Source organism: Salvelinus namaycush, chromosome 2 (genome assembly GCF_016432855.1).
Source record: "Salvelinus namaycush isolate Seneca chromosome 2, SaNama_1.0, whole genome shotgun sequence".
Taxonomy (NCBI): Eukaryota; Metazoa; Chordata; class Actinopteri; order Salmoniformes; family Salmonidae; genus Salvelinus; species Salvelinus namaycush.
In genome coordinates, this window is record NC_052308.1 from 37,956,116 (window position 1) to 37,974,609 (window position 18,494).

At 41.6% G+C, this 18,494-nt stretch overlaps 1 protein-coding gene across 1 annotated transcript; it reads left to right on the forward strand.

Annotated features, from left to right (window-relative positions):
* The first annotated feature begins 2,778 nt into the window (after positions 1-2,778).
* p4htm (prolyl 4-hydroxylase, transmembrane (endoplasmic reticulum)) lies at positions 2,779-15,183 on the forward strand. Its single transcript, XM_038965263.1, has 9 exons — positions 2,779-3,123; positions 6,937-7,018; positions 7,244-7,434; positions 11,280-11,376; positions 11,537-11,699; positions 12,218-12,403; positions 12,718-12,808; positions 13,334-13,457; positions 14,939-15,183. The coding sequence occupies exons 1-9, from the start codon at positions 2,779-2,781 to the stop codon at positions 15,181-15,183; spliced, it is 1,524 nt and encodes a 507-aa protein (XP_038821191.1).
* Positions 15,184-18,494: the final 3,311 nt, after the last annotated feature.

Here is an 18,494-nt window from a genome sequence, read left to right on the forward strand (position 1 = left end):
TAACCCTTTATTAATAGGTCATTCTGTTGCCATTCAACAAATATGGCTGAGATTAGAAATTAGATTAACGTGATTAATGACTAATTATTGTTCCCTAAATGTTTCTTTTAGTCCAAGGATACAATGGAGTGATCAGCTTTGGAGGAATGGAGGAAACGAGACATTCACAAGCAACCATACAATATGAATTTCTTGTGAAATGTTTACATACTGTAACTAGTAGGCCTACCCTATGTGTGAACAATGGCACATTGGGTGTGAACACTGCAGGCTGCAGCCAATAAAAATTGCTTGTTATCATCCCTCCTGTGTGTTTCGTTCTCAGTTACAAGTCATACAGTGCATTCGGAAAGTATTCAGATCCCTTTGACTTTTTCCACATTTTGTTACGTTACAGCCTTATTCTAAAATGTATTAAATAAAACCTTTTCCTCATCAATCTACACACAATACCCCATAATGACAAAGTGAAAACTGGTTTTTAGACATTTTTGGAAATGTATTAAAAATAGAAAACAGAAATACCTTATTTACATAATATTCAGACCCTTTGCTATAAGACTCGAAATTGAGCTCAGGTGCATCCTTTTTCCATTGATCATCCTTGAGATGTTTCTACAACTTGATTGGAGTCCACCTGTGGTAAATTCAATTGATTGGACATGATATGGAAAGCACACACCTGTCTATATAAGGTCCCACAGTTGTTTCACATTCTTAAAATAAACTGGTGATACTAACTGACTTAAGGCAGGGAATTTTTACGAGGAGTAAATGTCAGGAATTGTGAAAATCTGAGTTTAAATGTATTTGGCTGAGGTGTATGTAAACTTCCGACTTCAACTGTATAGTACTATGCATTTGAGTAAAGTTTAGGTTACTCGGCCCAACACTCAAGGGTGTGGGGTCGACCAGCCTCATTATTGCAATAATTAATCGACATTGAATTAAGATGATTGTTTGAAGAAATGACAAAGTCTCTCTTACTTGATTAGAATATTCCACGACAAAGGACAACCATCTCTGCAGCGCTACACCAATCAGCCCTTTATGGTAGAGTGGCCAGACAGTAGGCACTCCTCAGGAAAAGGCACATGACAGCCCGCTTGGTTTGCCAAAAGGCGCCTAAAAGACCCTCAAACCATGTGAAACAAGATCTTCTGGTGTGAGGAAACCAAGATTGAACTCTTTGGCCTGAATGCCAAGCTTCACATCTGGAGGAAACCTGGCATCATCCCTACGCTGAAGCATGGTGGTGGCAGCATCATGCTGTGGGGATGTTTTTCAGTGGCAGGGACTAGGAGACTAGTCTGGATCGAGGCAAAGATGAACGGAGCAAAGTACAGAGAGATCCTTGATGAAAACCCGCTCCAGAGCATTCAGAACCTCAGACTGAGGCGAAGTTTCACCTTCCAACAAGACAATGACCCTAAGCACACAGACAAGACAACACACAAGTGTCCTTGAGTGGCCCAGCCAGAGCCCCGACTTCAACCCGATTGAGATGGTTAGGGAAGAGTTGGACAGCAGAATGAAGGATAAGCAGCCAACTGTTGGTAAAGTATTCCAGGTGGAGCTGGTTGAGAGAATGCCAAGAGTGTGCAAAGCTGTCATCAAGGCAAAGGGTGGCTACTTTTAAGAATCTAAAATAAAAAATATATTTTGATTTGTTTAACACTTTTTTGGTTACTACATGATTCCATATGTGTTATTTCATAGTTGTGATTTCATCACTATTATTCTACAATGTAGAAAATAGTCAAACATAAAGAAAAACCCTTGAATGAATAGGTGTGTCCAAACTTTTCACTGGTACTGTATATGTATGTGTATTTGTATAAATTATTTTAAATATGAACACATTTGAATGAACACGTTTATAGTGTCAAATGTGTTAAATTATAGCCATGGTATAAAATGCATATTCAACTCGGGGCTCGATGCATTCTCTGGAAAATAATGCAACTCCGCGGAAGGTCAGTACCACACCGCTAGCGCGTTGTGGAACACAACGTTCATTATTTTCCATTCAAGGAATTATCCGTTACATACTGTATATTTTGAATGAGTTAACCACCTTGCAATGTTTTGAAATGCGGGCTTTTATTTTTAATGTTTTGCATTACCATAGAGAGGTGACATTATCGTTAGTGCTGCTAGCAAAATAGTAGTGTACAGTAGTTGTCAGTGGAATGGCGTGTTGTCCGTCTCAAAACAAACGCCACGAATATATTTGTGGCAGAAATGATAGGTCGGACGCATATTTTTTTTGTTTTTCAATGTTAATATATGCACCAAACCTTCGAATGTATAAATCGCACACCTTTTGATATGGCTCTTCTCCCTCTATTTTTGGAGGTACGCAGCACGGACTGCTGAAACCGCAACGTGAACAAGAGACGTTGGATGCAGTCTCCTGTAAGTGTGATATGTGTAGCTAGCTAACGTTACTGTGAATTTAACCAAAGTACCGCTAAGCTTCACGTTTCGTCGCTTATTGATTTATTTTACAGAAAATAATAACATTAACTAGCTAGTTGACAGGTACTGTAACGGAGAATGTGGGTTGTATCACTATGCAATGATGATGATTGAGTCTGGGCAGTATGGATTGTGCACTCATGCGGTAACTTTTATGACTTAACGTAGCCTACCAGAAAGAACTGACTGCATTATTTAACACGTCAATTGACGTCTTTCTCGGTACCAGGGTCAAAAAGGTACTCAGAACAACAAACCAGCGATAAGCTTATGGTCCATCATCATATCAGGTCAAAGATGATTGAACCACAGGACCGCGACAGTGATGAACATGATGAAGCCGTTCCATTACCAACCCTACCCCCTATGCCACGAGAGCGGGTCCCGTTGCAGAAGAGCAACGTGTGCTCCCGCTCTTACTTCATGGTGGTGATGGTCTTTTTCCATGTATACATCATCAATGTCATTGCGCTACTCCTCTACGTGCACTACAACAACAGCCCTGGAGAGGTACTGGCCACCCCGAACAGGGACGAGGCAAGCGGTGGAAGCAATCATCACAAGCCCCCCGAGTTCAAACAGCAACAGTCAGATTCTGGCTTTCAGCAGGACATGTACCTTCCACGCCTAGAGGGCATACGGGTGAGTTAACGCCTTGATCACACCAACAAGGTTTTGCATTTTGGTAAACCAGAAGTATGTTCAAGTACAGTTGAAGTCGGAAGTTTACATACACGTAGGTTGGAGTCATTAAAACTCGTTTTTTAACCACTCCACAAAAATAGTTTTGGCAAGTCGGTTAGGACGTCTACTTTGTGCATGACACAATACATTTTTCCAACAATTGTTTACAGACAGATTATTTCACTTATAATTCACTGTATGACAATTCCAGTGGGTCAGAAGTTTACATACACTAAGTTGACTGTGGCTTTAAATTAGAGGTCGACCAATTATGATTTTTTTCAACGCTGATACCGATTATTGAAGGACCAAAAAAAGCCGATACCGATTAATCGGACAATTTTTTTAATTTATTTGTAATAATGACAATTACAACAATACTGAATGAACACTTATTTTAACTTAATATAATACATCAATAAAATCAATTTAGCCTCAAATAAATAATGAAACATGTTCAATTTGGTTTAAATAATGCAAAAACAAAGTGTTGGAGAAGAAAGTAAAAGTGCAATATGTGCCATGTAAGAAAGCTAACGTTTAAGTTCCTTGCTCAGAACATGAGAACATATGAAAGCTGGTGGTTCCTTTTAACATGAGTCTTCAATATTCCCAGGTAAGAAGTTTTAGGTTGTAGTTATTATAGGAATTATAGGACTATTTCTCTCTATACCATTTGTATTTCAATAACCTTTGACTATTGGATGTTCTTATAGGCACTTTGGTATTGCCAGTGTAACAGTATAGCTTCCGTCCCTCTCCTCGCTCCTACCTGGGCTCGAATCAGGAACACATCGACAACAGTAACCCTCAAAGCAGCGTTACCCATGCAGAGCAAGGGGAACAACCACTCCAAGTCTCAGAGCGAGTGACGTTTGAAACGCTATTAGCGTGCACCCCGCTAACTAGCTAGCCATTTCACATCGGTTACACCAGCCTAATCTCGGGAGTTGATAGGCTTGAAGTCATAAACAGCGCAATGCTTGAAGCACAACAAAGAGCTGCTGGCAAAACGCACAAAAGTGCTGTTTGAATGAATGCTTACGAGCCTGCTGGTACCTACCACCGCTCAGTCAGACTGCTCTATCAAATCATAGACTTAGTTATAACATAATAAACAGAAATACGAGCCTTGGGTCATTAATATGGTCGCATCCGGAAACTATCATCTCGAAAACAAGACGTTTATTCTTTCAGTGAAATACGGAACCGTTCCGTATTTTATCTAACGGGTGGCATCCATAAGTCTAAATATTCCTGTTACATTGCACAACCTTCAATGTTATGTCATAATTACGTAAAATTCTGGCAAATTAGGAGGCCCAAACTGTTGCATATACACTGACTCTGCGTGCAATGAACGCAAGAGAAGTGACACAATTTCACCTGGTCAATATTGCCTGCTAACCTGGATTTCTTTTAGCTAAATATGCAGGTTTAAAAATATATACTTCTGTGTGTTGATTTTAAGAAAGGCATTGATGTTTATGGTTAGGTACACATTGGAGCAACGATACGCACCGCATGGATTATATGCAATGCAGGACACGCTAGATAAACTAGTAATATCATCAACCATGTGTAGTTAACTAGTGATTATGGTTGATTGATTGATTGTTTTTTATAAAATAAGTTTAATGCTAGCTAGCAACTTACCTTGGCTTACTGCATTCGCGTAACAGGCAGGCTCCTCGTGGAGTGCAATGTAATCAGGTGGTTAGAGCGTTGGACTAGTTAACTGTAAGGTTGCAAGATTGAATCCCCCGAGCTGACAAGGTAAAAATCTGTCGTTCTGCCCCTGAACGAGGCAGTTAACCCACCGTTCCTAGGCCGTCATTGAAAATAAGAATGTGTTCTTAACTGACTTGCCTAGTTAAATAAAGATTAAATAAAGGTGTAAAAAAAAAAAGAAATGGCCAGATCGGTGTCCAAAAATACAGATTTTCTTTATTGTTATGAAAACTTGAAATCGGCCCTAATTAATCGGCCATTCCGATTAATCGGTCAACCTCTATTTTAAACAGCTTGGAACATTCCAGAAAACATTGTCATCTTTAGAAGCTTCTAATAGGCTAATTGACATAATTTGAGTCAATTGGAGGTGTACCTGTGGATCTATTTAAAGGCCTACCTTCAAACTCCGTGCCTCTTTGCTTGACATCATGGGAAAATCAAAAGAAATCAGCCAAGACCTCAGAAAAAAATGATAGACCTCCACAAGTCTGTATCATCCTTGGGAGCAATTTCCAAACGCCTGAAGGTACCACGTTCATCTGTACAAACAATAGTACGCAAGTATAACCACCATGGGACCACGCAGCTGTCATACCGCTCAGGAAGGAGACGCGTTCTGTCTCCTAGAGATGAACGTACTTTGGTGGGAAACGTGCAACTCAGTCCCAGAACAACGGCAAAGGACCTTGTGAAGATGCTGGAGGAAACAGGTACAAAAGTATCTATATCCACAGTAAAACGAGTCCTATATCGACATCACCTGAAAGGCCGCTCAGCAAGGAAGAAGCCACTGCTCCAAAACCGCCATAAAAAAGCCAGACTACGGTTTGCAACTGCACATGGGGACAAAAATCGTACTTTTTGGATAAATGTCCTCTGGTCTGATGAAACAAAAATAGAACTGTTTGGTCATAATGACCATCGTTATGTTTGGAGGAAAAAGGGGGAGGCTTGTAAGCCGAAGAACCACATCCCAACCGTGAAGCACGGGGGTGGCAGCATCATGTTGTTGGGGTGCTTTGCTGCAGGAGGGACTGGTGCACTTCACAAAATAGATGGCATCATGAGGGAGGGAAATTATGTGGATATATTGAAGCAACATCTCAAGACATTAGTTAAAGCTTGGTCGCAAATGGGTTTTCCAAATGGACAATGACCCCAAGCATACTTCCAAAGTTGTGGCAAAATGACTTAAGGACAACAAAGTCAAGGTATTGGAGTGGCCATCACAAAGCCCTGACCTCAATCTCATAGATAATTTGTGGGCAGAACTGAAAAAGCGTGTGTGAGCAAGGAGGCCTACAAACCTGACCCAGTTACACCAGCTCTGTCAGGAGGAATGGGCCAAAATTCACCCAACTTATTGTGGGAAGCTTGTGGAAGGCTACCCGAAACGTTTGACCCAAGTTAATCAATTTAAAGGCAATGCTACCAAATGCGAATTGAGTGTATGTAAACTTCTGACCCACTGGGATATGAGGTGAAAGAAATAAAAGCTGAAATAAATCATTCTCTATACTATTATTCTGACATTTCACATTCTTAAAATAAAGTGGTGATCCTAACTGACTTAAGACAGGGAATATTTACTAGGATTAAATGTCAGGAATTGTGAAATACATTTTAAACTCGTGTTTTTGGCTAAGGTGTATGTAAACTTCCGACTTCAACAGAATTGCATTGCAGAGGCAGCTGCGGTGCGTTCTGTGTGGTGCATACGTTGGATTATTTGAACGTATGCGTCAAACTGTATAAGAAGACAGCTTGACAGAAATGGTAGCAGAAGGTGAATGTTGAACTTTTCCGCCACACATATCCAGATGATGGTGTGTAATATTTTGCAAAATGACGCTATCGGTGTGATCAAGGCGTAAGGATACCTGTGTAGTTCTGTCTCTGTTTAGCCCAGAGCTTAACCTTACAGACAGTAGTAGTCTATACGGTTCAACGGTGGGCTAGTGTCTGTTGTGCTTTTCTTCTATATGAATGGTGCCATGTTGATGGTGTGAAGTTATAGTCTGTGTTTTTTTTTCACAGGTGGGCCATGTCCAGAAGTTGTCACTGGTGCCAGGCAATGTGCATGAGATGCGGACCCTGAGTCTGAAGCCCCTGCTGTTTGGTGAGAGCTCTCTCTACTAAACTTCTGCTCTGCATTGCACCCCTCTGCACCATGTTAGTGGCTGATGCTGTCATTGCTCAACAAGGTTCTGTGTTTACATTGTGTATGAAGTGTGTGTGTGTGTGTGCGCGTCTGTGTTTGTGTAAGTGGGTACGTGCACTCATACGTGTGTTTGGGTGTGTGCATGCGTTCAAGCGGGTGTTTACGGTGTGTGTCTCTCTCCAGAGATCCCAGGGTTCCTGTCTGAAGAGGAGTGTCGTGTGGTGGTGCAGCTGGCCCAGCTGAAGGGCCTGATGGAGAGCCAGGTGATGGTGCCTGAAGGACAGGAGGAGCTGACGGAGCAGCTCAACCTCAGCCCTGAGGAGATCTTCAACCTGCTAGACCTCAACCAGGACGGACAGCTACAACTCCAGGAGGTGTGTGGGTGGGCAAGCGAGGATGTGTGTCTGTGAGCAGCGTGAAGTAAGTAAGTAGTCTTGCACAAGTGCGAGCCGGAACGGCTCATAGGAGCAGGAGCCTATATCCTGTTTCTGTAGCGTGAGGTTGTTTGATGTAGTACACCACCTGGACAGGATGCTAGTCTATCGTAAGGCCTCAAGCCCAATCTACTTAACACTAGAACCACTAAAGCAGTCTTTTTGACTGCTCATGAATAAAAATATATATTACTCTGTCATTCTTAAAGTCATTCCCCCCTTCGTCCTTTACTTTTCCTAAATAAGTCTATATAACAAACCGCCGTTGTTAAAATCTTAAAATCACAAATGGAACTGGAGTTATAACCACTTTAGGAGGACATGTCATTTTTAAAATAATTGTCCCGTGTTGCCTCCTTCTCCTGACAGTATATCCTGCCCCGCTCCATCTCCCGACAGTGGAAGGTGCCGTGCCCAGTTGATAATCACCTCGATAATTGCCTCGGAACTAAACCTAAACTATACCGAAACGAATTTCACACAAATAACAGATTAAATAAATGAAGTAAAGTATGATGGGGGAGTTGATGAGTTAGGGGAAGCGAACCATGCATAATTATGTAATCACCAATTGTGAATGAAGAACAGGGCGGGCCATTCTATTGTATTGGTATATTCCAATTGGAGGTCGACCGATTATGATCTTTCAACGCCGATACCGATTATTGGAGGACCAAACCGATTAATCGGCCGATTTTTTTATATATATTTGTAATAATGACAATTACAACAATACTGAATGAACAATGAACCCTTTTATTTTAACTTAATATAATACATAAATAAAATATATTTAGTCTCAAATAAATGATGAAACATGTTCAATTTGGTTTAAATAATGCAAAAACAAAGTGTTGGAGAAGAAAGTAATAAAGCTAATGTTTAAGTTCCTTGCTCAGAACATGAGAACATATAGAAGCTGGTGGTTCAATATTCCCAGTTCTTCAATATTCCCAGTTAAGAAGTTTTAGGTTGTAGTTATTATAGGAAGTATGACACGTCGACTATTTCTCTCTATACCATTTGTATTTCATATACCTTTGACTATTGGATGTTCTTATAGGCACTTTAGTATTGCCAGCCTAATCTCGGGAGTTGATAGGCTTGAAGTCATAAACAGCGCTGTGCTTCAAGCATTGCTAAGAGCTGCTCGCAAACACAGTAAAGTGCTCTTTGAATAAATGCTTACGAGCCTGCTGCTGCCTATCACCGCTCAGTCAGACTGCTCTATCAAATATCAAATCATAGACTTAATTATAATAAACACAGAAATACAAGCCTTTGGTCATTAATATGGTCAAATCCGGAAACTATCATTTCGAAAACAAAACGTTTATTCTTTCAGTGAAATACGGAATCATTCTGTATTTTGATGAACGGGTGGCAACCCTAAGTTTAAATATTGCTGTTACATTGCACAACCTTCAATGTTATGTCATAATTATGTAAAATTCTGGCAAATAAATTATGGTCTTTGTTAGGAAGAAACAGTTCGCAACGAGCCAGGCAGCCCAATGTCACGCGGGACTAGGTTGGCGAAAGAACCAGACGCAGAGAGAGAGAGCCGCTTGGAAAAAATATTCCTTATATTTTTTCTTAACAAAAACTGAATAAGCCCGAACATACAGGGCGCAGAGAGAACACTTGCCAAACACCCAAAAATACACACACGTAACAAAAACAATCCCGCACAAAACAAGGGCGGGTCAAACTCCTAATTATAGGGAAGCTAATTACGAAACAAAAAACAGGTGCAACTAATAAGACAAAACAAACAGACAAACGAAAAAGGGATCGGTGGCGGCTAGTAGGACGGTGACGACGACCGCCGAGCACCGCCCGAACAGGCAGGGGAGTCAACTTCGGTGGAAGTCGTGACACCCAAACTGTTGCATATATCCTGCTTGAACTGAACGCAAGAGAAGTGACACAATTTCCCTAGTTAATATTGCCTGCTAACATGCATTTATTTTAACTAAATATGCAGGTTTAAAAAATATATACTTCTGTGTATTGATTTTAAGAAAGGCTTTGATGTTTATGGTTAGATACATTTGTGCAACGAATGTGCTTTTTTCACGAATGCGCTTTTGTTAAATCATCACCCGTTTGGGTAGGCTGTGATTCGATGATACATTAACAGGCACCGCATTGATTATATACAACGCAGGACAAGCTAGTTAACCTAGTAATATCATCAGCCATGTGTTGTTAACTAGTGATTATGTGAAGATTGATTGTTTTTTATAAGATAAGTTTAATGCTAGCTAGCAACTTACCTTGGCTCATTGCAGCCACAAGGTCCTTTTGACGCTGCACACGCGTAACAGGTGGTCAGCCTGCCACGCAGTTTCCTCGTGGATTGCAATGTAATCGGTCATATTCGGCCTCAAAAAAAGGCCGATTACCGATTGTTATGAAAACTTGAAATCGGTAATTAATTGGCCATGCCGATTAATCGGTCAACCTCTAATTCCAATTAGAATCTCAAAATAGTGTGTGCCATGTATCAGTCCTCCAAATCCAAGCAGATGGATCAGTCTAGACTGGCCTACTTGGAGTACACAATGAGAGCATGCATAATTTACAATGGCAAGAAGACCAGTACTTTCTTTGGAGAAACCATGTCACGGGATCGGTTCAGCGTTACCTCTGTTTTTTTTATGACAAAGAAACAAGAACGCGACACCTGGAAAACAGACATTCGCTATGGTATCCAACGTTTCGGAACTAGTTTGTACAGAACCGCATTACATGTTACAAACCAGGAGACGACATCGCTGTTGGTTAACAATTGTCTGCACAACTCCCGGGGAGGAGACAGTGCCAGGTGGCCAGATGCACTAAGACCAGAATCCAAGACACCTGTGTTGCCTGCAAGCGACGTGTTTGTGCTAAGTGTGTCGAGCAAGTGAAAGTGGCGAAGATTTGTGTTGACTTTTAGGATAAGCGATAACAGTTAATTAAATCCAACTGATGCCATTGCGTGAAGACGCACACCATGTGAGCAAGAGCTGACAATCATTTATTATTTTTGTACTGATGTCATATCCACACTTCTATTCATTATAATGCCATCTTTGCTGTTGTGCTGATTCTCACTATTTACCACGCACACTTGGCACTTTTAATGATGTTTAGGCTACTGATGTTTTCATCATTTGACCGCGCCTCTTGCTGATCGCGCTTCTTGTTGGCTGAGGTATTTTTATTTTGTCTTTATTGAAAGAAGCTGTTACTGTGTTCCGACACACATCCTTTCTCTTTCATTGTTGTAACAAAGGCACTCCACAAATAAACATGAACACTCAAATGTTTCTGTTTTTACATTAAAAGTTACAGCTTACAGTAACATAAACTAATGAAAATGCTATTGTGGTTTGAAAAAAGTATTATAATGTTACCTTATTTTTGCGATAGCTTATATGACATTTATTGTGTTGTGTTGGAGTCAGGATGACTGCTCATTAGCTTGAAGGGGGGTCCCTCGAGGCCCAGCGGTTCTCATGTTAATGCTGAGTGCTAAGCAGACACTCATCGGGTCCCATTTCTTTTAACAGTCTTTGGTGTGACTCAGCCAGGGAACGAACACCTGAACCTTCCAATCTCAGGGCGGACACTCTAACCACAAGGCCACTGAGTGGAGTGTACACACATCATTAATCATAGTGTGGTGGTACTGGGGCAGCAAATGTATCAATTTATTTTGTTCCTTTATAATGGATCAATAAACATGTATTATCTTCTTTATGTGTGATTTATGCATGTTCCTGGGCCTTCTACAGATATTGACACATTCACGAGTGAGGGATGGGATCTGGCTGACACCAGAGAATCTGAAAGAGATCTATGCTGGACTGAAGGCTGACCCTGACGGTAACGGTAAGAGACTGTCATTCTCGACACGGGCCTGTTTGTGATAGTTAGGCCCCTCTGTCTCTATGCATACAGAGCTAATCTTTTCAGGCTGCTCATATTGGATATCTGCGTCTGTATGTGACCCACTTTGTGCCTGTAAGTGACATCTTTGTGTCTGTGTTAGGCTTGCTGAGCCTGGAGGAGTTCAGGCGTCTGGGCAGTGATGCGTTCCAGCGTTTCTTGCAGCAGCGCGGGGTGAAGAGCAGCCAGCTGGTCAGGAACAGCAGACACACCTGGCTGTACCAGGGACAGGGGGCACACCAGGTTCTCCGAGACCTCAAGAAGAGGTGAGGAGAACATCATTGTCAATTGTTGCCCTGGCCTCTTCACTTGCCCTTCTCTCTCTCCTGGCCCCTCTCTCTCTCTCTCTCTCTCTCTCTCTCTCTCTCTCTCTCTCTCTCTCTCTCTCTCTCTCTCTCTCTCTCTCCTGGCCCCTCTCTCTCTCTCTCTCTCCTGGCTCCTCTCTCTCTCGCTCTCTCTCTCTCTCTCTCTCTCTCTCTCTCTCTCTCTCTCTCTCTCTCTCTCTCTCTCTCTCTCTCCTGGCCCCTCTCTCTCTCTCTCTCTCTCTCTCTCCTGGCCCCTCTCTCTCCTGGCCCCTCTCTCGCTCTCTCTCCTGGCCCCTCTCTCGCTCTCTCTCTCTCTCCTGGCCCCTCTCTCGCTCTCTCTCTCTCTCTCTCTTGGACAAAGCCAAGTATGTTCAAACACATTAATAAACGGTTGGAGTCAAACACCATGGTCAAGGTTATCAGAATCTGATGTTAAGGATTTTTGTCCCTGTTTCTCCCCCTACCTTTGTCCTCCATAGGGTGGCCCGTCTGACCCGGCTGCCCTCTGCGTTGGTGGACCTGAGTGAGCCCCTCCAGGTGGTACGTTATGAGCAGGGGGGCCACTACCACGCCCACCACGACAGCGGCCCTGTCTACCCTGAGACCGCCTGCACGCACACGCGCCTCGCTGCCAACACCTCCACACCCTTCGAGACCTCCTGCAGGTGAGAGAGAGCTGTGTTGAGTCAGCCAGCGCCTCGTCCTTGGCCTTGTTTTGACAATGCTGTATAGGGGAGAGTCTGGATAGACACCCTTCAGATTAAGATGGTTAGATTGAGTGAAAATGTAGTGTAACGTCTGTGTACTTTAGGTGGATGTGTTTGTGATAGACTGTGGTGGATGGCTTTGTGTAACTTAGCACATATCAATATATCAGGTAGTTCGTGACTAAGGCTTACATTTCCATGGTGGGGTTGGTCTGTGTGCGGATGTGTGTTCCAGTATGTGTCTGTATTAAATGTGTGTGTTGCACACCCAGGTACATCACCGTTCTCTTCTACCTGAACTCTGTTGAGGGGGGCGGGGAGACCGCGTTCCCTGTGGCAGACAACAGGACCTATGAGGAAGTGGTGCGTTATGGTCTGTCTGTGTGTGTGTTCTTGTGTGTTTATATTAGGGCTGGGAATTGCCGGGGACCTCACAATACGATATTATCACGATACTTAGGTGCCGATACGATATGTATTGCAATTCTATTTGGATTGCGATTCGATACTTTGATTTTATTGCGATTCAACGTTCCAAACATATTGCTAACCATATGTCTGCTGCAGAGGGATGAGAGAGCATGTTTTGATCAGTCATGGAAATAAAAGTGCTTAAAATAAATTGTCTCCCTATTTAAAAAAGAAGATGGAGGACAAGCTATGAAGGAAAAGTCCTGGAGTTTTAGTGCAGGTATAGCCAACTAGCGCAAAAATAATATTGCGATATTGTCAAAACAATACGATATATCGTTAACAAAATCGATATGTAATTGTATCGATCCCCCCCATCACTAGTTTATGTATCTATATTAAACATTTGCATGTTTGTCGGTGTAGCGATGTGTTTTTCTCAACGGTATTAATGAGTGATTGTGTTTGTGTTTTCAGTCTCTGATCCAGAACAATGTGGATCTAATGGACACGAGGAAGAACTGTGATAGGAGCAACCTGAGGGTAAAGCCTACTAAAGGGACAGCCGTGTTCTGGTACAACTACCTTTCTGACGGACAAGGTACAGACTGTACACAGTACTACCTCACACATAGCACGGCCCTTCTATACTGAACAAAAATATAAACGCAACATGTAAAGTGTTGGTCCTATGTTTCATGAGCTGAAATAAAAGATCCCAGAAATGTTCCATATGCACAAAAAGCTTATTTCTCTCAGATTTTGTTCACAAATTTGTTTACATCTCTGTTAGTGAATATTTCTCATTTGCCAAGATAATCCATACACCTGATAGGTGTGGAATATCAGGAAGCTGATTAAACAGCATGATCATTACACAGGTGCACCTTGTGCTGTGCACAATAAAAGGCCTCTAAAATCTGCAGTTTTATCACACAGCACAATGCCACAGATGTCTCAAGTTTTGAGGGAGCGCACAATTGGCATGCTGACTGCAGGAATGTCCACCAGAGCTGTTGCCAAATAATATAATGTTAATTTCTCTACCAAAAGCCACCTCCAACGTCGTTTTAGAGATTTTGGCAGTACATCCAACCGGCCTCACAACCGCAGACCACGTGTAACCATGCCAGGCCAGGCCTCCACATCCGGCTTCTTTACCTGCGGGATTGTCTGACACCAGGCACCTAGACAGCTTATAAAACTGAGGAGTATTTCTGTCTGTAATAAAGCTATTTTGTGGGGGAAAACTAATTCTGGATGAGCCCCTGCCCAGTCATGTGAAATCCATAGATTAGGGCTTAATGAATTTATTTAAATTGACTGATTTCCTTGTGACTGTAACTCAGTAAAAACATTGAAATTGTTGCGTGTGTAACGTCCTGACCGGAGTTCTTATGTGTTTTGCTTGTTTAGTGTTGGTCAGGACGTGAGCTGGGTGGGAATTCTATGTTGTGTGTCTAGTTCGTCTGTTTCTGTGTTCAGCCTAATATGGTTCTCAATCAGAGACAGCTGTCAATCGTTGTCCCTGATTGAGAATCATATATAGGTGGCTTGTTTTGTGTTGGGGATTGTGGGTGGTTGTTTCCTGTCTCTGTGTTTGTATTCTGCACCAGATAGGTCTGTATCTGTTTGCCACTTTTGTTATTTTGTATTTGTTTAGTGTTCACTGTAGTTTTTGTTAATTAAACATGTTGAGCACTGGCTACGCTGCGTGTTGGTCCGATCCCCGTTTCACCCCCTCTTCTAGTGAAGAGAGGGAAGGCCGCCGTTACAGCGTGTTGCATTCATATTTTAGTTCAGTATATAAACACACTAATACAGCTTAATTACTGCCCCTCAGACAGGCTACTCAACTTATTGTACACACATAGCAATTGACCCCATTTCATTCATTCACTGCTGTTCGGGTCCTTATTTAAAAACTGTAGTCTGTTGTTTTGATGAAGGTTAGGCCCACTGTTGTAGAAACACATTGAAAGAGATTCCGCCTACTCGTCCACATGGTAGTTATCAGTTCTACTGTTATCAGAGCTGCTGTTGAATACACATAATGTACTAACTGCTCTCTGTTACACACAGGCTGGGTGGGGGAGCAGGATGAGTATTCTCTGCACGGCGGCTGTGTGGTCACCCGCGGCACTAAGTGGGTGGCCAATAACTGGATCAACATCGACCCAGACTACCAGCGCCAGGCTCGCTACCAGCAGCTGGTGTCACATCAGGGGGAAGAGGACGAGGGGGAAGATGAGGGGGAGGGGGAGCAGCCTCAGTCTCAGCCCAGCCCTGAACAACTGCAAACTGCTGACTCCCATCAGGAACTGTAGCTGTACTGCTGTAGCCTAGAAACCGAAAAACAATGACCTCCCCTTAGGTCCACTAATTACACTAGTTCCAATCTCAGAAGAGTTATGGGTGGTTCAGACATTGTAGTTAGTGGGCCTAGACTTCCCCCACCCCTCTTCTTCAGCCTAAAGCTACCACAAAGATACCTCACTACCCACCTCCCCAACCTAACTTGACTCTGCCATGCTGTGCACAACCTCCCATGACGACACCTCTGCGGCCTGTACATAGAGAGATATTTGATATTCAGGGACTGTGGTCACTTTGGATTTATGCAACTGAGAAGGGGTCTAATGTTGTTGTTCAGATGTCCTTGTTTGTTCACTATTAGTTGTGTTTCCTCAGCTGAATTTATGCATACTTCCAAACTTTGTTTACGTTATTTACTTATGCACAATTTTACCTTCTGTGTGTCACAAAGCATTAGTGTTATATTTTTTTGTGAGTGAGACTGGCGCCCTGATACACACATTGCGGAGGGGGGGGGTCGACTATGCTACTACTTGCATGTACGTACCTTCGTATGAGCTGTTAGGCTAGACTTTATACAGGTTTTTAGTGTGTCATGATAGACATAGACAACTTTATAGACTGTCAGCTGTAATCCTCGTTTTTCTTTTTTGCTTGACGATGTCTGTCATCACCCAAAGACCCCCCCATCCATGTGACGAAGCATGTTAACTGTTATTTAAGTATTGCACAAATTTACTTCATTATTTTATTTGTTAGTTTGTTTATTTATTCTACATTCTTTATGTATATACAGTACCAGTCAAAAGTTTGGACACACCTACTCATTCAAGGGTTGTTCTTTATTTTTACTATTTTCTACATTGTAGAATAATAGTGAATACATCAAAACGATGAAATAACACAAATAGAATCATGTAGTAACCAAAAAAGTGTTAAACAAATCAAAATATATTTTAAATTCTTCAAAGTAGCCACCCTTTGCCTTGATGACAGCTTTGCACACTCTTGGCATTCTCTCAACCAGCTTCGTGAGGTAGTCACCTGGAATGCATTTCAATTAGTTGTGTTACGACAAGGTAGGGGTGGTATACAGAAGATAGCCCTATTTGGTAAAATACCAAGTCCATATTATGGCAAGAACAGCTCAAATAAGCAAAGAGAAACAATCTATAATTATTTTAAGACATGAAGGTCAGTCAACACGGAACATTTCAAGAACTTTGAAAGTTTCTTTAAGTGCAGTCCAAAAAATCATCAACACTATGATGAAACTGGTTCTCATGAGGACTGCCACAGGAAAGGAAGACCCAGTGTTTCCTATGCTGCAGAGGATAAGTTCATTAGAGTTACCAGCCTCAGAAATTGCAGCCCAAATAAATGCTTCACAGAGTTCAAGTATCAGACACATCTCAACATCAACTTTTCAGAGGAGACTGTGTAAATTAGGCCCCCATGGTTGAATTGCTGCAAAGAAACCACTACTAAAGGACACCAATAAGAAGAAGAGACTTGCTTGGGCCAAGAAACACGAGCAATGGACATTAGACTGGTGGAAATCTGTCCTTTGGTCTGATTAGTCCAAATTTGCTATTTTTGGTTACAACCGCCGTGTCTTTGTGAGATGCAGAGTAGGTGAACGGACCTCTGCGTGTGTGGTTCCCACTTGAAGCATAGAGGAGGAGGTGTGATGGTGTGGGGGTGCTTTGCTGGTGACACTGTCAGTGATTTATTTAGAATTCAAGGCACACTTAACCAGCATGGGTACCACAGCATTCTGCAGTGATACAGTACGCCATCCCATCTGGTTTGTGCTTAGTGGGACTATCATTTGTTTTTCAACAGGGTATTGAACCAACACACCTCCAGGCTGTGTAAGGGCTATTTGACCAAGAAGGAGAGTGATGGAGTGCTGCACCAGATGATCTGGCCTCCACAATCGCCCAAACACAACCCAATTGAGATGGTTAGGGATGAGCTGGACCGCAGAGTGAAGGAAAGCAGCCAACAAGTGCTCAGCATATGTGGGAACTCCTTTAAGATTGTTGGAAAAGCATTCCAGGTGAAGCTGGTTGAGAGAATGCCAGGACTGCAAAGCTGTCATCAAGGCAAGGGGTGGCTACTTTGAAGAAACTAACATTTCAAATATATTTGGATTTGTTTAACACTTTTTGGTTACTACATGATTCCTTATGTGTTATTTCATAGTTCTGATGCCTTCACTATTATTCTACAATGTAGAAAATAGTAAAATAAAATAAAAACCTTGAATGAGTAGGTGTGTCCAAACTTTTGACTGGTACTGTATATATGTATTTTTGTGTCACTTGCATCCATTACTTCTCATCCTACTACAGGTATTGAATTTCTATTGATTTGAAGTATTATTTATTACTTATTTATTCCAAATGTTTCACTTTCCACGTTGTGTTGTTCACCTTGTTTGGTGTTTGTTTCAAAATGCACTGAATCACTTTCCTCTGCTCCAAATAAAGTTTACTTTAGATTTTGAATTATAGAGAGTTATTTCTCTCATTTCATTGGAGTCACAGAGGAGCGAGTGAGGCCAATTGCCAAAGCTGTTCGTGACAACACTGGCACACCCATAAAAACTTTCAGGATTTTATTGAAATTTCATCAAATGTAAAGTATAGAAATTAATACTTTCCAACTATTTAAAAATCCAAAATATATTAAATGACAAAGCTGTAAAACATTATCCTAAATATAACCCATAAACTAAGTGAATATCGTTGGTGTATAATATGAGGGTTTCAGCATATAATATCCTTACATTTTTTTCCACTTTTACTTATTTTACTCTGTCAATATGTGTTTTGGGGCAAAACTTGGCAGTTGTGAAAAAAGTCAAAAGTGTGAAGAGTTGCAGAGTTAATAGAAAATGATGTCATTGTTGATTAGATGCTTTTTTTCATTAATTGGGCTGTTTTCTCTTGAATCATATGGCCTATCCACTAGAAACCTGTAGACAATATGAATACATATAAAGATTTTAATTTTTTTTCATATGTGTACATTTTATAAAAGTTATGTAAATATAAATTACCAGAGATTACCTGTTAAATACCAAAATTACCAAACATTTCAGAAACTTTGATAAATTATCAGTAGTTTTGCAACCCTATGTTGGGGTTTAGTGCACCTTTCATTTTTTGAAGGCATTATAATTACCATATATATATACACAGTATATACCTGTATACTATATTCCCAATTGAAAGTCACTTTTCAAAAGGATAGGGGCCCGCCCCATAAAATAAAATATACAGAGACGTCAGACGTCAGACTTCAGTAAGGGTCC